This window comes from Pan troglodytes, chromosome 7 (assembly GCF_028858775.2).
Source record: "Pan troglodytes isolate AG18354 chromosome 7, NHGRI_mPanTro3-v2.0_pri, whole genome shotgun sequence".
In the NCBI taxonomy this organism is placed as follows: Eukaryota; Metazoa; Chordata; class Mammalia; order Primates; family Hominidae; genus Pan; species Pan troglodytes.
The window spans coordinates 96855252-96875832 of NC_072405.2; the positions used below are offsets into that span (position 1 = coordinate 96855252).

The 20581-nt window shown below is 37.9% G+C and overlaps 1 protein-coding gene across 1 annotated transcript in view; it reads right to left on the bottom strand.

The window, feature by feature from the left end:
- Positions 1-20581, bottom strand: part of CNGB3 (cyclic nucleotide gated channel subunit beta 3) — a 169472-nt gene that overhangs the window by 28899 nt on the left and 119992 nt on the right. The window contains exons 14-15 of the mRNA XM_519846.8: positions 8489-8572; positions 994-1112 (exon numbers count right to left, since the gene is read on the bottom strand). Coding sequence (XP_519846.5) covers positions 994-1112; positions 8489-8572 — 203 coding nt within the window. The remainder of the gene's footprint in view (positions 1-993; positions 1113-8488; positions 8573-20581) is intronic.

The following is a 20581-nucleotide window of genomic DNA, read 5'->3' on the forward strand; positions in this document are numbered from 1 at the left end:
CTCAGGTCAAATATTATCTCCCTAGAGAGGTCATTCCTGACCACTGCGTCTAAGTTGTGTCCTGTTACTTTCTAACCATTTTTTCCTTCATAGTAGTTATTACGATGTGAATTCATCTTGTCTAGCTAATTAATTATTTATTATCAGTTTTCCCTGACTGGACTATAAGCTCTGTTAGGGGCCATATCTTGTCTAATATTTTTATATAGTTTATTCCTGACAATCTAGCACATACCAGGAACTCAATAAATATTTTTTGGTTGAATAATGAATAAATGTGATAATGCATATAGAAGTGTTTAGCTCACAAAATGCTTAAATTTGCTGTCTATATTTTTCCTCTTGGGGAGTTTCTTGTTCTAGGATAAACTTTTCCTGGCCAATAAGAAACAATGGTAAAAATAATTGATATTTATTGAGTTCTTAATAGATGCCAGGCAGTGTTCTAAGTGCTTTTAGTGAATTAACTCATTTACCAACACTTTAAGATATGTTCTATTATTATCCTAATTATTAAGGTGAGGAAACTGAGGAACAGTGGGGACAAGTAACAGAGGAAAAAAGCCAGTAGTGGTGAAACTGGAGTTTAAACTCAGGAAATTTGGTCCCACAGCTATGATCACATCACTAGCCTACGCAAGACCCCCTTGTTAGCAAGGCTTTCAAGTTTTCCAACAATCTGGTAACAATGAACCCTCCAAACCTCTTCTCTCATTTATTAATTCATTTGCACATCCATTCAACATATACTGGGAACCTGCTTTACGCCAGGCACTGCTCTAGGTCCTGGACTAAAGAGCTGAATGACCCAGTTCTTTTCCTTAGGTCTCTTTGGTGAAGGGATGAATAAAAATATGAAAATCCTTATTTTATGAATGCTCTCAGCACAATCAAACCTTTGATAAATCTGAGCGGGAACTTATTTTACTACCTAAGACTTTTCTTTTATGACAAATGATGGACTTCAATATTTATGAAGTATCTTTCAGATACCTGATTTCTCCAAACACTGACCCAGCTTTCAGAGTAACCAGAACTTTAGTACCATCAGGGCCTCCAAGAACTTGGACTTCTCCATGCTTGATGATATACATTTCCTTGCCAATTTCTCCCTACATTTTAAATATAAAGAGGAAATGGTAGTTACTTTATTCTTGATAATTATGCTGTAAATTAAGAAATATAAACTCTTTTAGAGGAGTAAATATAAATGAAGGAAGCAAAGAACATTAGTGTAAAATTAATTATCTTAAGACCTAAAGTATTTACAGACATGGGTTGAACATATCATGTGAAAGAAAATGATTAGGAAGATGATACTTCTCAACACGTGAGTACTGTTTGCCTCCCTTGGATACATGAAGATATTTCAGTTAGCACATTGCTTTAGGAAGGACCCTGGGTAGAGGAAGTAATTGATTTTAAGCATGGTCGAACCTGGCTTTGATGGCCACCACTATGCTTGGAAGAAGTTGCTTGGTCTAGCCAAAGAGCATAGACTGCAGCCTTTCAAAGGTCAATTCTATTCATCTACCCATGGCATTGAGGTCTGATTTGGGGAATTGCGGCATAGGAGATCTTTGAGTTATTATTAGTATTCCATACTGAGATAAAGTATTAATACAGCAGGTTGTTTTACTCAGTTCTTGCCTATCTTTGGGGACTCTTGGGACCAGAGCAATGATCTTTGTTCAAGCCCTAAGAATTAAACTCCTGGAATGTTCACATAGCCACTGGTTAATGGTGTTATTCTATATTCCTGAGCCAGTATAGCAGGATGTATCAGGCTGTCAACACTATTTAATATAATCACAAAGATTTATGATGTGTACCTTGTACATAGTTTGAAAGTCTGAATCATGTCTGGTCATGCAGCTATATGCGCCATTTAAGAACATTGGACCCAAGACTAATATGAGCTTCCACCGGTGGAGATATTTTGCTCATGTTTCTGTAGTCCACTGGAGAGAAAAATGCATCCATGTGACCCTCATAGAAATAGGACCTAGTAAGCCTGTGTCTGATTTCTCTCGTGTTTGCCCATGTATATCTTTTTCTTGCTATTCCTGCATTTTATCCTTTGCTATAATAAATCTTAAGCCATAAATATAACTTTATGTTGAATTATATGAGTTCTTACAAGTAAATCACCAAACTAGTGGGTGGTTATGAGGCCCTTGGAACACATCTTCTCTAACTTCCAAAAAGAATAGATGTCTTACAAGAGACCTAAATGGCACTTAGGTCAAGAAAGGCTGTTAAACTCTAAATAGGCCAGATTGCATAACACTAGGCAAACTATTTGGCTAGTAGTACCTACATGTCTGAATGAGTAGTGCCTTGATCACCTTGAGCTATAAAAAAAAATAGCATTAATACAATAAATTCACTTACTTGGCTTAGGAGGGGACTGGGTTATTTGAGTTAATCAAATATTCTCATTAACCATACTTCGAAAGAATTAGAATACACTAAAATCAACTCGAGATTAAAAGATTTATTTTTTATTTTTAAAAATATTTAGCCTACATCATTCTTTGGAAGAAAAAAATATTGATTGTAGTTTACTCTCTGAGATGGCTGAGAGAATGTCTACTTTGTTGCAGTGCTGAACGCAGGCTTGACATATAGGAGACATTCATTTATGAATGAGGAAAATATAACTTAACTATTCTCTGGGAGATTCTAAAGTCTTTCCTTACACCTAGGTTTATTTTCCTGAACATCAACTATTGTTGCTTTATAATTGCTGGGTTGTGTTTAAAGTTATCAGACTCCACCTTTTAGTTAACATCCAGGAAGCTGAAATTCTTATTTTATCTCCCCGTTACTCTTATAAGGAAGGTAGAGTAAGTAGTATTATTTCCTTTTTACAAAAATTAAAACAAAGGCACAGATTGGCTTAGCCAATTAGCTAAAGTTATATAACTCGGTAATTAGAAGCGAAGGAAGCCTAGAACCCACATCTCCTAACTGAGCAATGCAAGAAATACGTTTAAGTTTTGCATTGTGCAAAATACATTTTTAAATTAAAATTTTGGGGTTGGTTTTTTTTTTTTTTTTTTTTTTGAGACAGGGTCTTGCTCTGTTCCCCAGGCTAGAGTGCAGTGGGCATGATCTCAGCTCACTGCAACCTCTGCTTCCTGGGTTCAAGTGATCCTCCCACCTCAGCCTCCTGAGTAGCTGGGACCACACGCATAAGCCACCATGCCTGGCTAATTTTTGTATTTACTGTAGAGACAGGGTTTTGCCATGTTGTCCAGGCTTGTCTTGAACTCCTGGACTTATGTGATCCTGCCACCTTGGCCTCCCAAAGTGTTGGAATTACAGTCGTGAGCCACTGCACCTGGCCTGTGCAAAATATTAAGCATATATTTATACTCAAAAACAGATAAAAGTAGAAATTCCAATATAGATGGATCTTATATTTATTTACATACTATTAATGCTAAGAACAATATCATGTCTTTGCATATTACTTTAAAAAATCATTACATTATCTGACATTTACATAGCTCCTTATTTTAATTCCTATATTTGTTCTAGCAGAACATGCTACTTTATAGCTGTAAAGCATTTCATAGATATTAATTCTTCTAATTCTTGCAAAAATCCGAGTGAAGTCAAGTAGGAAACGTATCATTACTCTTATTTAACAATTGGCAGTCGAGGTTTAAAAAATTAAGTGTCTTGAGCAAACTTATAAGGCTCGCAGGTGACAGCGCCAGAACTAGCAGCACCTATGTCATCTGACTCTATATAATACATGAAGACAGACCACATCTGACGGTGACTCCAATATCAGAAATGATCTCTTAAAAACCAATGAAATAGCCATGAATGAATTAAAAAATAAGGCAAGATATCTGAAAATTAGTTTTCCAAGAGATACTTTAGGAAGTAATGATGAGGACAGGGTCATATTCCTTATTCTTTGCGTGAAGTAATTCTCAAGGAACTGGAATGATTTTTCAAAGGCAGTTATTACAACTGACTGGAGGTAGAAGTACATAGTGGGTACTTAAATACAGTTCAGCTCTTTTAATTATTTTTTAATGATCATTTCAATAATTTTCCAAGGAGATCTGGCATAATCAACGAACCAAAACTTCCACTATTTCTTGCATATTTCTAGGCTAATTTAAGCCTTTTCTGCAAGTTTAATTAGCATTCAAATTAAGTAGACATTCCTCAGAGAATAAGGGCTGACAGCATGTGCAAAATAAGATTGAACCAAGCTCTGGTTGTTAGCGTGTGGACTAATTTGGAGAAAGTATGAAAAAACAAGAGCTTCATGTAGAGTGAGGTAACCCCTGGAGATAGCGCCCTTCAAAATTTCAGGGTTTCTGTGTAGGAAGCTATTTCTAAGGCTCATGAGGGCTTTATGACACTCAAGGGCACCCCAACAGAAAAGAGCAGTGCTACTCAAAGTGTGGTTCCTGGGTCAGCAGCATCAGCATCACTAGGAGCTTGTTTAGAGGTGCAAATTCTCAGTTTACTGAGAGTTCTTACTGCAGAAATATGAATCAGAATTTTTGGGAATGAGGTCCCAGAAATTGGTGCTTTAACAAGAGCTCTAGGTGATTTCTGCCCTGCCATAGAGCATCTGAAGAAAACTCCCACTCTTTCAACCAGCCCAAGCTACCACTCAGTCAATTTCTGAACCATCCTGGGGATTAAGTAGGTCAGCAAACTTGGCCCCAAATGCAGTCATCTCTTAAATTATATAGATAACCTCAAATTGAATGTATTTTTTTCCTTCCCCTTGCCTTCAATATTTTGTGAAAACGATAAGCAAAACAAAGCTGACTTCAGCTGTCTCAAGTCCTGTCAAGTAACAGCCTTTCTTCTCTGTCAATATCTACTATCAGGTAAATCCACTCTTAAAGAAATGTGACTTGTCATTCTAGTGTCTCCTTGTTTCTACTCTCCTGTGGGCGGCAAGCCACCCAGGTGCCGAGGCAAGAGACCGAGGACACAAGCTGTTCCAGTATAATAAAATATAAAATAAGAATAGTTATACCAGATATAGATCTTAGATATGATTATATATGAATATCATTAGTCATGAGTTTGTAGCAATTACTCTTTATTCCAATATTATAAGAATCCTCGCTCTATAATCATAACCTAGGGAAAACCAGGCCATGCAGACATAGGAGCTGAGGGGACACAGTGAGAAGTGACCAGAAGACAAGAGTGCGAGCCTTCTGTTATGCCCAGACAGGGCCACCAGAAGGGCTCCTTGGTCTAACGGTGACGCCAGCGTCTGGGAAGACACCCGTGGCCAGGTGGACCGTGGTCTAGCCGTAGCGAAAAGTGTCAAGGAACAACACCCGCTACTTAGCAGACTGGGAAAGGGAGTCTCCTTTTCCCTGGGGGAGTTTAGAGAAGACTCTGCTCCTCCACCTCTTGTGGAGGACCTGACATCAGTCAGGCTCACCCGCAGTTATCCGGAGGCCTAACCGTCTCCCTGTGATGCTGTGCTTCAGTGGTCACGCTCCTAGTCTGCCTTCATGTTCCATCCTGTACACCTGGCTCTGCCTTCTAAATAGCAGTAGTAAATTAGTGACAGTACTAAAAGTCTCTGATATGCAGAAATAATAGCATAAGCTGTCTTTCTCTCTGTCTCCTCTCCCTCTCTGCCTCGGCAGCTAGGCAGGGAAGGGACCCCTGTCCAGTGGACACGTGACCCACGTGACCTTACCTATCATTGGAGATGACTCACACTCTTTACCCTGCCCCTTTTGCTTTGTATCCAATAAATAACAGCACAGCCAGACATTTGGGGCCACTACCGGTCTCCGCGCATTGGTGGTAGTGGTCCCCCGGGCCCAGCTGTCTTTTCTTCTATCTCCTAGTCTTGTGTCTTTATTTCTACACTTTCTCATCGCCGCACACAGGGAGAAGCCCACTGACCCTGTGGGGCTGGTCCCTGCACTCTCCCACCTACTTAATTCCTTTTCCTGCCTTATTTGTCTCCACTGATGTTTTTGTTATTGAGTGATGAATGTGATGTGAAGAAGAAATTAGAAATGAAAAGGCTGCATCTACTCTGCATTTCATACTTTGTTAAACAAATTTGCACTGCTTAGGGGCACAGGTGCTAGAGTTTATGTGAGTTATCACAGTTTTCAATCTCTGTTGCTACTGGCCCCAAATGAAAGGACATGTTGTGGTGCATTAAAGTCATGTCATTTCAGTACACCACTGCCCCCAAGGGGTTCTTGGACTGCACTATGGCTTGTATTTCCCATTTCAATAAAATTGATTTCATATCACCAATCTGCCTTCTTTTAACTTGGACTAATTTGTGTGGGATTGTATATTCTTGCTTCCCATTTTATCATAATCTCTCTTCCATTTTCCCCCTTCATCTCTGAAAGCTCATTCTCAGTTGCTCTCTCTGACTTTTCTTCATTGATCTCTTCAAACACTAGAGCTCTTCAAAGTTAGAGGCAAGGCCCTCTTCTCTGACCTTTCCTTGAGCTTTTCTTGAAGTCTGCTTCCTTTATATTACAGTTCCCAGTAAACCCCAGTTCCATCCTCTCTCAGACTGATTTTCACTGTGTACTTGGCATCTCCACCTGATGCCTTGAAGTACCTCATACTCCATTTGACTTTGTCGTTCACCACAGTCTCCATCACTCACTTGCTTCCGTTCCTTGGATATGCCAAGCTCCATCTTGCCTCTCAGCTCATGGCTCCAAGTCTTCATAAAAAATGCCATCCTGTCCACTTTTTTTTTTTTAAACTAAAGAACTATTTATCTTTAGATTTTTCAAAGGTCACTCCTGACAACCTAATAACCTCCCCATCTCCCAACCCTGGATCTAAATTAAGTGTCTTTGCTACTACATACTCTTCTGGCAACTTCTATTTTCCCTTTATACAACTTAGCACATTTTGGAATTATGTATTGACTTAATTTCACTTGTTTATAGCTTGTCTCTCCCATGAAGCCAGTGGTTCTCAGTTTTGGCTGCATTTTAGAATGATATAGGAGTTTTAAATAATACTGGTATATGGCCTCCATCTAGACCAAATCAATCACTGAGGGGTGGAGCCCAGACATCTTCATTCAGGTGATTCTGATGTGCACTGTGAATTGAATACCACAGCACTAGAAAGGTAGGCCCCTAAAGGACAAGAACCATCTTTTTTTTGCTCAGTGCCCTCCACTGTTTCTGGCTTATCATATTGAGAAGTATTTACTGAGTTTTGTGGAATAAATCATTCTAAAATTGTTCTAACATTTACCTTATTATAGTTCTCTGCACTCCCTCTATAGACACAGTTCCTTCCTTTTTGCCTTAGCTCACATTTCTTTCCTCTACCCAGAACGCCTATTTCCTCTTTTACTTGGTGTACTCCAATTCATTTTTCAAGACTTAGCTCAGACATCATCTTCTCTAGGACATCTTACTGTAACCAGGAAGGACAGGTGCCCCTCCTTTGTGTCTTACAACAGCGTGTGCTTGCTTTGACCATAGCATTTAACACATTATTTTGAAATGATAAAAGTGCCTCTCATCTTTGTTCGCTTGTGAACTCACCAAGGTGTTGGATCATCTTGCATTTTTTGAACTACTCATTTTTCTTTTTAAATTTTGATTATTGAGTTTATCTTTGGTTGAGTCTGTCACGATATAAATCCCAGGGTCATCATTCCTTTCCTCTCCCTTAAGTTAGTGATCAGAAATATGCAAAGATATTTATCTGAGGGGATGTTCTTTTTATTTATAATAGCAAACATTTGAAAATTGATCCTGATACATCCATAGACTGAAACATCATGCAGCTTTAAAAAATCATATTGTAGATTACTTAATACATAGTGTTCATATGATATATTGTTACACGACAAAGCATGTTTCAGAACATATGTACAGTATGATGCCACTTTTATAGCACAAGCTTTATCTATCCATCAGTCAGTATAAAAAGATAGGCCAAAATATATGAAGAGTGGTTATTATTGGATGGTGGTATTTATGTCCTTATGTTTTTATGTGTTTTCTATTTTAAAATAATGAACATGCATTATTTTGTAATCATAAAAAGCACAGTACAGTTTTTTAAAATGTGGCATTGATTATTCACTACTTGGGAGAGCAAAATGAAGGTAACTGATATTTTGCCGAAGACATAAAAAAGGCTGAACCACCTATCGCTTCTGTAACTTTTTCCTCCACTTTAAATATTTGAAATTAATAAGCTGTGATGATTGATAATTAACATTTAAACAGAGCAGTTTTTCAGACTACCCACACTTCTATCCTATAATATAAGTAATGAAATCCATATTGTCTTGTTCCTTTGTGAACTCTGAGAGCACGTTATTGCTGTACAGAGCTATATATCATAATTATTTCTATACTATGGAATTCACCCTGAACAAATTTTGTTTAAACAATGCTCTTGACTTATGTCCGAAATCCTCAAATGCATTTATTAGTTGTGCATTTGAAAAATAGCATGCACTCACCTTTTTGCAGACAAAGTCACCAGGCAAATAGAGAACGGATTTCAATCTTAGCAACATGTCATAAATCATCTGTGTATCACAACCCTATATAAAAAGAAAAATAATTCTTATAGAAACAACTAAAGGCCAATATTCCAAATGAATTCAAAACTCAATGAAAATAAACAGTAATATATATTGTCTGCATTAGCATAAAAATATTAACTGCCAATGGCTATGGACATGTCATGACTCAAAATTTAGAAAAAAAATACCTATAGTATTATGGCAAGAATTTAGATCTTGCTCAGATAGACTTGGGTGTGAATCCTGTCTCTATTACACATTGCTACATAACCTCTCATCCTCAGTTTCCTAACCTGTAAAATGGGGATAAAAATGGTACTTATAACAAAAACTTAATGTGGTACTTAATAATAGCTATTAATGATAATATACTAATAATAGATTGTTAGTATATTAGGACCAACATAGATCAAAATCTTTGCTAGATATTTTTCTTTCTTAGAACATGTTTCACACCATTGTTAGATATTATTATTTAACCTTGCAGGCTGGTCTATCTTTCTTCTCCAACTCAATTATCTTAAGGCAGGGAAAAAAAAAAGTACACAATAGATACAAAAGCAATATCTGTTGAGTGAATGATTGTTCATATTCACTTTAATAGTGTAAGAAACACTGTTTGGCTATAGGTCTATATTTGTCATCTGTTTAAATAACTATATCTATATGAGCTAAAAAAATCTTTAGGTGCTACAAAAAACTCACTTACATAGTAGTTTTGAATCTTTTGCTTTCAACAAATATATATTTTTTCATTTTCTCTCAGAGCTGCTAACATGTAACAGCTTTCCTCTTGTGGGTGGTCCTGTCCACCCCTTGAGGGAATTATGATTTTGCTGTGAACTAATTGTAGAGTCAGTGGCAGAGAAAGGAGAAGCAAAGGGTCTGCTTCCAATTTGTGGATCAGACAATCATTCCTTTAGCAATCACCAGTTTTCTGTAATAGCTTCAGTAGCAGACACTTGACCTAGATCCATATGAAATTTAGACTTCAGGGTTGCTTGACAGATAAGGCAAGCTAATGATTTATGATTGAAGTATCTCCAAGTAGCCATTGGTGAGAAGCATTCAGATGAATGTGCTGTTAGAATTTTTAAAAATCACTTCAGAAAGTATAGCTTTTGGTTCTCTAGGATAGAAAAAAAGGCCAAGGCCAGAAGACATATCTTCTTAATACAGTCTAACAAATACTGATGAGAAGCTGTTTTGAGCAAGGCTTTGTATGATAACCTTGGAGGAATTAAAGATGAAAGAAAGTAAGTCTAGTTGGGGTGATCTTGTAAGTAAGCAGAAAAGCTGTAATCGATGGTAGAAGATAATCATGTCATAAAACATTCCACAAATATCCATAAAACTTATAAGATAAAGAGAGTTAATTTTGCTTGGGAGTGGGATGGGAGAGATGGGAAGCACCAGGAAAGTGCTCATTTGGGTAACAAAATTTGAATCATTTGAGGATGAGGATGATTTGTATTTGCAAAGATGCACAAAGCCCCTTTTATGCAGAGGGAAATTTACCTTTTCTTTGGTTGTTATGTATTTGCTTTGTGCAAAGTATACACGTTTTATTTATATTTGTTTTAGTCCTACTATGTCTGATAGGTTACCATATTTGCTAAAGCAAATTACAAACATAATTTTTTTTCTAAAAGGCATGGTTCTTTTGTTTTTAGTAAGAATTAAATAAATGTCCCAAGTGCTTAATTTCTTTAAATGTTGTCATCATTTCGGAATAATTTCACTTCAGAAATTGATATTCCAATCCATTTAAAACTCACTTAGAAAAAGGCAAATAGACTTTGGATTGATTTTTGGATATTCTCCACTAAAGAAAATTTGTGTCTTTGATATGGTAAAGAAAATCCACTTGAAATATGCTTGGAAGTTCTTGAACATGTACATGTCTGGAATATTTCTGCAATGAAGGTAACTCTCAGTCACTCATGTCCATGGAGAAGATTTACATTGTAAATGATCACAAATAGAAGATCTCAAAAGACCCACTTATATTTGTTTTCATATAAATAATTTGAATTTTTGGCACTAATTTTTAAGGTTGTAATTATAATTTGTAAATCAAAAATGAAATTTTTATTCCTTGAACAATTCCTATCAGAATGTATTTTGATGAAAACTCCCAACTATATTAAGTTATATTCATGGGAAATATTAGTGATTTTAAATATTGTTTTCCTGTGGCAGTAATTCTGATTTCATATAAGTACATATATAAAAATTATATATGTATATATAATATGTACATATACTATATAATATAAAATATATATTATAAAAATTATATACATTTTAATTATATATAATTATATACATATAAAATAGAAATACTGCCACAGTAATCAGAATATATGTATATATACACATACACAAATATGTGTGTGTATAGTAAGTTCTTATAATTTTATGTTGCCTTGGCACCAATTTTGAATATAAGTTTAACTTTCTCATACTGGAAGCGGGATCAGTCACACTTGACAAGGTTTCCAGTTCTCTACCTCTTCTCAGTTCCTCAATGTGGTTGATCCAGATACCTGCTTTATACCACTGCCTCCTGGTGACCACCTCTCTATGGTACAGCTGGATGCAATTGACTAGAATTGCCCCACTGACTCCCGGAGCTCATGTAGACGAGCAGATATTCCACAGTGACTACCTGTCAGTCACAGCAAGGTCCCATGGAACTCATGTCTGCTTGCTGTAAACCAACCTGTTAGAACTTCCCTTGGGAAACCTCCCTGGGTAACACCCTGGATCCCAAAAAGGCTTTGGCCCATTCTCTCTCTCTCCCCACTGGTTGAGCACGAGTGTTACCCCTTCCCATTGGCCCTGTGAGGCGTGCTGACCTTTTCTGTCTGGGATCTGTAGGTAATAAAAATGCTTCTATTACTTCATGGGTTTTGTTGTGCTGCTGCTTCTGTGTCTCTCGCCTGACTGACATATCCAAACCTAACTTTTTTTTCCAGTAGAGGGTTTTCCTAGGGAGTGGCTATCTTATAGGAATAAACTGGACACGGGTCAGACGAAAGCCACAAGGGCATCGGCCAATATAAACAAATTCCCTGTGAAAGAAATGTCTGTTCATGGTCGACCGCCTAGGCATGAGGTCGTCAACCGGGATCAAGAAGTATCCCATGAAAGGCACACTGTGAACAGCCACCACCCATCCTCTGGAACCCCGTGAGGGCAAGGCTGGAGTTTATGGCCACTCTCCCAAGACAGAACCCAAGACCAAATGAGAGGAAATCCTAAAAATGTGGCAGCACAGTTGGCCTCCGTATCCATGGATTCCACCTCCACGGGTTCGAACAACTGTGGATGGAGAATATTCAGAAAAAAAAATAGCAATACCACAATAAAAAAATACAAACAAAAAATACGGTATAACTACTATTTACATTGCATTTGGTACTATAAGTAATCTATAGATGAATTAAAGTATACAGGAGGATGTGGGTAGGTGATATGCAAATACTATGCCACAGATTTTGGTTTCCTCAGGGGTCCTGGAACCAATCCCCTGTGGATACCATGGGGTAGACTATATTTTTTTCAATACTGAAAAAATTGGAAACAACATACTGTCAATCTATGGGCAGATAAAATATTGAATATTTGTAGGTTGGAATATCACAAAGTGGTTAAAATAAACTACAGATTGGCCGGGTGCGGTAGCTCACACCTGTAATCCCAGATTTTGGAGGCTGAGGTGGGCGGATTGCTTGAGCTCAGGAGTTTGAGACCAGCTTGGCCAACATGGCAAAACCCCATCTCTACTAAAAATACAAAAATTAGCTGGGCATGGTGACACATGCCTGTAATCCCAGCTACTTGGGAGGCTGAGGTGGCAAGATCGCTAGAACCTGGGAGGCGGAGGTTGCAGTAAGCCAAGATTGCACCACTACTCTCTAGCCTGGGTGACAGAGTGAGACCCTGTCTTAAAAAAATAAATTAATTGACTAAAAAATGAAAATAAAGATAAAAATAAAATAAACTATATATATTTAAATGTATGATTAAACTCAACCAATAGTGTGGTCTGAATATAGAATATATTCAGTATGATTCCACCTATAAAAATCTAAACACACTACTACCAGTTTATGTTTATATGGCTATAAAGTAAAATGATAAAGATGAGGAGTGGCAGGATATCCTCAGATGAGGGTCATCTTAGTGGCCACCTTAGGGAGGGAGGAAGGAGAATGGGTTTGGGGAGAACTGATGAAACTTCAACTTTCATTTTTATTAATTTTAAATTTTAAGAAAATAAGTGTCTCCCTTTGTGGAGAAATGTGTTTAGTCTTCTTTCCCCTTTTATCCTTTAGGTGGGCTCAGGGACAGATAGCAGCAGTGAAGGAAATCGGATCAATGGGAAGCGTGAGACCAACCTAGGAGACAAGCCTGAACATAGATAAGCAAACAATTAGCACTTTTCTTGGCAGGAATACACACAAGCACTTACGTCGATAGCTTTCAGCTGACAGCTTGGGTTTTCTCAGAGAAAAACATTTGAACCAATCTAAATATGACTTTTTATTAACATACTTGGATAGCACATGGATCAAGTCATGCAAACTGAATCTAGCAGCTGTATATAGTAAAAACTTAGAATTTAACTTTCACCAATTAAGTGATCCTGTCCCCTAATGATTACTTTATGAAAAGATGCCACTAGCTTTGGGGCAGCTTTGGTTTAGGACTAAATCTTTCTTATTTGGATTTAGGCCTAGTGAAATAAAGTTTGCATTATGATGTCATTATATTTTATAATGTGTTTGAGAACTATTATTATTCTTTTTTTTCTCCAGAAAATGATTATTTTCTTGAGATATACATTGCTTCATTATTGTGTGATTAAAAAGAATTACATCCTGGGGCTTTTTCTCTCGGTAACCCAGCTCCATTTTGTTTACAGTTAGGAAATTTTCTGATGTATGAAAAGACAGGATTGCTTTGTAAATGTCTCTTTTTTCTATAAAGTGAGAGTAACTGAGAAAGTATCAACATTAACATTATATTAGTACATAATATTTATATTATGTTTTACTGTCTTATCCTTACCTGTTTAATTCTTCCAGCCTCCCATTGATGCCTGGCATTAATGAATATATGGTCATCACTCCTGGCTTTTAGATAAGAACTGGAGTCCCAGGAAGCCTGTCGACTTTCTCTAAGGTCACACATGCGGTAGGTATTGGAGGAAGAGTATCACCAGAGTGTGTGTTTTTATCTACACTTGGAGCAACTTGAGATCAAAGGTTTGTATTATTCACTCTTGTATCCTTAGTGTCTCATCAGGGTTTAGGGCATGTTGGATGCTAAATAAAAATGGGCTGACATATAGAATGAAGCTGTTAGAAATTATTCCATTTTGGACAATGAGAAATTCAGTGCTGTATAGCTGTGTTACAGATTTGAATGAGGATATTGGAGATTTGAATGGAGTTGGGAGAAATGTTATTTTGATTCACAAGAGAGCCATAGGTTAGATGGTGGTTCTTGTACCCAGGAAATTCCACTTTTAATAATGGCAAGCTCCGAATACAATTGTGAAGTTGGTAAAATGTTTCCTTGGAATGCGTACCCTCTTAGTCCTATAGAATTTCTCCATTTCTAGGCTCATTTCTGCTTTCTTTGAAACAGAACTTAAGATATCATCAGTATTTTATAACTCACTGTGAATTTAAGTCACTCTCAAGTATAAGCAATGGTCTTCAGGGCTTTTTCCATCTCAGCCTGCTTATTACAAAAAGACGTGCTTTGTTCTATCTTAAACCCCATTCTCATTAAACAAGTAAGTTATAGGTGATATGACTAGGGCAGGGAATTCTGAATTCAGTTCTTCATGCCATCGACTATGCGAGGCATGATACTGATTGGTAGCTGTTGGGACCAGCAAAGTCAAATGTGATAAAAAATTTGCAAAGTGCTGTGATGTCATAATTTTTAATATTACTTCTAAGTAATATTAGACCTAAACTTACAGTCAATATTTGCAACACTAGTAAAAATCATCTTCGTCAAACTTTCTCTGAAAATTGGCAATAGTTCTACTTTTCTAGGAGTTTGGGTCAAAGTGGGAAGTCATGAGTTAGACGGAACTCTGAGGATGAAACTAATCCAGCAGTCCCCAATCTTTTTGGCACCAGGGACCAGTTTTGTGGAAGACAATTTTTTCACTGATGGGCAGTTGTGGGGATGGTTTCGGGATGATTCAAGCACATTACATTTATTGTGCATTTTCTTTCTATTTATTATTACATTGTAATATATAACAAAACGATTATACATCTCACCATAATGTAGAATCAGTGGGAGCCCTGAGCTTGTTTACCTGCAACTAGACAGTCCTATCTGGGGGTGATGGGAGACAGTGAGGAATTACCAGGCATTAGATTCTCATAAGGCAAGTGCAACCTAGATCCCCGCATGCATAGTTCACAATAGGGTTCTGCTCCTATAAGAATCCAATGCCACTGCTGATCTGACAGGAGGCGGAGCTTGGGTAGTAATGCCAGCAATGAGCAGTGGTTGTAAATACAGATGAAGCTGCTCTCACTGACCCACCACTCAACTCCTTCTTTGCTGCCCAGTTCCCAACAGGCCACCGACTGGCACTGATCTGTGGCCCTGGGGTGGGGACCTCTGATCTAATCAATTTTTCTATGATCAGGCAGGGCCACAGGAAGAATCTGATTTTACCTGTGTAGAAACTCCCACATGTTTGCATCAGTTTTATTTCTCCATTTAATAATAACTATGTAATTTACTATATGCCAGGTACTGATATAAGTGCTTCATATGTTTTGAGTCCCTTACAACCAAGTATGTTATCTCATTTATTTAGTATCTCCCCTCCCTATCGGAGGGCTCCAGAGGGCAGAAACAACATGGCTGCAGTAGCTGGGCAGTAGCCCTCCATGTCTGGCTCAGTGCTTTAGACAGGCCAACTGCTGAGGATGTATAGTTGAATGGAGTTCATTTAGATTATAAACTCACTATTCAAAATATTTTTTAAAAGTCTAGCAACAATACTTCATTTCTAATACCATTAGGGTAAAAATAAAGTTGGTAGAAATGAAACACAAGTCTCACTGTAGTCTCACTCTCACGTTCTGATTTCAGGCCCTGTGGAGTAAATATGTGATGACATATCAGATAAGTAGGATGTCACTGCTGGGGATCTGCATGTGAGTGCTAGAAAGCATGCTGCCATTCCGGTTCTCTTCCTGGCTCAGTCTGTCACTCACACACAAAACAGTTCCTTCTCATCCTTCCGTCCACAGAAGTCACAGCCTTTGCAGGCTCTCTTTGCCACAGAATCGCAAACAATGAGTCAAAGATCCCAGTGAGGTGTCCTGTTGGGATGGGTTCTGCATAATTACCATGGCAGCAAATAGACATATTGTGCCTTCCTTGTCGGACTGTAGTACCTACATTTCAATTTTGTTATCTCTGGGTCTCTGGTTTCCTGCTGAACTGCGGGCTGTTTCTAAAGGATGCGATTCTAATGCACGCCACTAGGTGGCGCAACAGAACTTTTATTAAAGTTTCTCCCGTTTCTGGTAATGCAGTAGTAGAGGCAAAATGTGATTTCCCCAGCATTTAATATGATAACATATATTTAAAAATCGAGATAGAAATAATAAATCATCAGAAATGAGGGGAAATTGCCCATCTCATAGAAATGAATCGCTCCTTATTAGCTTAATACTTGTGCTTGGGCCTGGAATAACGTGAAATCTGCAAGGAAGAGGAATCATTTTTGTGAAAAATTAATATATATATATAATTTGACTATTCATCTCTGAGCTATTTCAAATCTCTGATCACCCATGTTGAAGCAGCAAATCTTACTAATTAACCACAATTTATTGAAGCAAAGTTTTGGTGAAAATCTGTGACTCTAATTCCACCTGCTTTGATTAAGAGGCGAAAAAACCTACATGAGATTCAGAGGCTTTTCTTAGCAGGAAAGTAGAAAAGTGTATGTGACTGTAGGTATCTATCTGATGTGCCAAGTCTTAGTCTGTGAATATCGCGAAAGGACTGCCTTGATCTTGACCTTTTTTTTTTTTTTTTTTTTGAGGCAGGGTCTCGCTCTGTTGCCCAGGCTGGAATACAGAGGCACAATCATGGCTCACTGCAGCTTCAACCTCCTGGGCTCAGGTGATACTCTTGCCTTGGCCTCCTGAGTAGTAGGGACTACAGGCACCTGGCTAAATTTTCTATTATTTGTAAAGATGAGGTCTCACTATGTTGCCAGGCTGGTTTTGAGCTCCTGGGCTCAGGCAATCCTCTTGCCTCAACCTCCCAAAGTGCTGGGATAACAGCCATGAGCTACCGCACTGGGCCAGCTTGACTTTTGACTCTAGTGAAACTTTTCCAGTTCCTTCCCACCTTATCAGTGATCCGGATAGGTTTGGTAGAGAACTGAAGGTAAGAATGATAGAGTGGTGTGAAGAAAGCCGTGCTCAAACTGTCCCAATGCTTAGAGCTCAATGACCTCAGTCAGGTAAGTTGTTTGCTCTCCGTAAAATGGGATAGTAACAAAGCTTTCATTGGAAGTGTATTAGTTTGTTAGGGCTGCCATAACAAAGTTATACAGGCTGTGTGTGCTTTAAACAACAGAAATTATTTTCTCACAGTTCTGGAGGCTAAAGGCTTAAGATCAAGGCATCAGCAGGTCTGGTTTCTTCTGTGGCCTCTCTGCTTGGCTTGCAGATGGCTACCTTCTCACTGTGTCGTTACATGGCTTTTCCTCTGTGCACTTGCACCCGTGGTGTCTCTGTGTGTCCAAATATCCCCTTCTTATAAAGACACCAGTCAAATTGAATTAGGACCCATCCTCCTAGCCTCATTTTAACTGAATCACCTGTTTCAGTAAACAGGTTAATACTTTTACATGCTTATGAGCTTTCACCCAGGTGCCTCTAGTTTCTCACTCCATAGGCTCCTACGCGTCCTTCTAGGTCCCACACCTGGACCATTCCCTCCTTTGTGCACTCAGCTCCCTGGGTGCAGAGGTGGCTTTCAGTGAAGGGAGGAGACTGGTTCAGAAGCAGTGCAAGGATCAGTCAGGTATAAATTATGAGATGTAGGGTGGAGGATCACTATTCATCCTATTTCCTTCCTAAGAAAATAAATTTGTGTAAATTGCTAAGACTATCTCTGTGAAAATAAATTTAGAAAGATTCCATACCTACATATTTTCTACTTCACTTGGCTTTACAAAAAAAAAACTTTTTCATGTAACAGAAATATAAATGTAAATGGGTTCTTTCTGGAAAGAACTGTATCTTTAACAGAAATGTCAGGAAAGAATGAATCTAAGTTATATACAACATTAGCAAGATGTGAAGATTTAACCTTTTTTCTCAATCAGATGTTGCTGATTTGGTGGAGTACCAAAAAGTACATATAGAAAGAAAAAAAACTATGAGGCAAAAAACTGATATCTTCCCAAATAGGAGATGATCCCATAAAAGTCATTGGTATCTAATTTAAAGCATTTGTTTTCCTTTAGAAAAGAGTTACTTACTGTCACTTATTCTCAATTAAGTTCGTCATTCAGGTATAACGAGTTTTATAATATTTTAAAACACTGTTAAGATAATTTAGCTTAGTGACTTTCATACATTTCTGACCATACCTATAATAAGACATACATTTTCATTGTGCTTAGTACACACATAAATATGTATATGTGATTTTAAAAATAAAACATACAAAAATTTTATAATACCTACTCTTATGTATGAGGCACTCTGCTATTTTGTTTTTAAAATTTTTTATTTACTTTTTAATTTTTATATAATTTCAATAGTTTTTGGGGAACAAGTGGTTTTTGGTTACACAGATACGTTCTTTAGTGGTGATTTCTGAGATTTTGGTGCACCTGTCACCGAAGCAGTGTACCCATTGTGTATACACTATACCCATTGTGTAGGCTTTTATCCTTCACCCCCCTTCCCACCCTTCTCCCTGAGTCTCCAAAGTCCATTATATTATTCTTATGCCCCTGCATCCTCATAGCTTAGCTCCCACTTGAGTATATACAATATTTGATTTTCTATTCCTGAGTTACTTCACTTAGAATAATTGTCTCCAGCCAGGCATGGTGGCTCACGCCTGTAATCCCAGCACTTTGGGAGGCTGAGATGGGCAGATCAGGAGGTCAAGAGATTAAGACCATCCTGGCCAACATGGTGAAACCCTGTCTCTGCTAAAAATACAAAAATTAGCTGGGCATGGTGGCACTACTCAGGAGGCTGAGGCAGGAGAATCGCTTGAACCCGGGAGGCACAGGTTGCAGTGAGCCGAGATTGTGCCACTGCACTACAGCCTGGGTGACCGAGCGAGACATTGTTTAAAAAACAAAAAACAACAAAAAAAGGAATAATGGTCTCCAACTCCAAGTTGCTGCAAATGCCATTATTTTGTTCCTTTTTATGGCTGATGGGTATTCCGTGGTATATTGGTGTGTATATACAAATACATCAATATGTAGTAGAGGTGTCTGCAACTTAGAAATGGAGTTTACAGTTGAGTGTTATTTTGCAGAACAATGTAGAGTAAGTCTCATTCCTTGTTCATATAACAGACTTTAGTATATGAAACTTCTGCTGCCCTTGAATTTATTTATTTTTCTCACAACTAAACATCCTCAGCATCTACACATTTTCTTTTGGGGCCATTCTTCTTCTTTTTTTTTTTTTGAAAATGGAGTAATAATTTATGTAAAATGAAATATACAGATCTTAAGGGACAGTTGGATCAATTTTGATAAATGTATACACTTATGTACCTTCCCCGGCAAGACAAAAAACATTTCCATCACCCTACAAAGTTCCCTTATGCTTCTTCCTAATCAATCTCCTCGTCCCCATTCACCACCAGAAGCAGTCATTAATCTGACTTCCACCATTACGGAATAATTTATGTTGCCCAGGCTGATCTTGAACTCCTGGCCTCAAGCTATCATCCTGCCTCCACCTCCCAAAGTCCTGGGATTACTGGCATAAGCCATGGAACCTGGCCTGCAATATTTTCCTTTTGGACCTAGGTTTAGAATTTTACTTTTATGCTTGTTGACGTTGATCTTGTTGGCTTTGCTTGTTGTTTCAAAGTATTCAGTAATTTTAAATTTTGTAATAAATTTTATTATATTCCTTCTTTCTTTGTGTCATCTGCCAATTTGAAAACCACATCTTTTATATGATCATCAAAATATTGATGGAAATCTAGCACAGGCCATAGCTAAGAAAAGAGTCCTAGAATACTGACCTAACTCTAATAACTTAGAGTCATGGGTTAACCTAATGCTGGGAGTGACTATGCCTAACCATTCTACTATACAGCTTCTGCTTCTTCATCTTGTTTCTAATATTATTGATTATATAATTTTAAGACATATCCTTCTGTCTGGATTACATTTTTTCTTCTTTCCATACTTACATCTTAAGTGATCGCATTGAGTCCTTTGGCTTGAAATACACCAATATGCTGACAGGTCCAAATGTATTGCTCCAGCTTGGACGTCTCCCCCGAACTCAGATTTATAAACCAAACTGCCTACATGAAATTTTCAACTGGAATCTAACAGTCACCTCATCAAACAAACACATCTGTTTTTGTGCTGATATTAAAAGAACACCACAGACTGGGTAATTTATAAATAATAGAAATTTATTTCTCACAGTTCTGAAGACCGAGAAGTCCAAGATCAAGGCATTATCGGGTTTGGTGTCTGGTGAGGGCTGCTCTTTCTTCCAAGATGGCGCCTTGTTGCTGCATCCTCCAGATGGGAGGAACACTGTGTCCTTACATAGTGGAAGACTAGGAGGGCAAGAGAGTTCTTCCTTCCCCTTGAGACCTTTTGTAATGGTGCTAAACCCATTCATGAGGGTGGAACCCTCAAGACTCAATCACTTCCCAAAAGGCCACATGTCTTCATGCTGTTGCATTAGGGATTGAGTTTCCACATGATTTTTGAAGAGGACACCATTA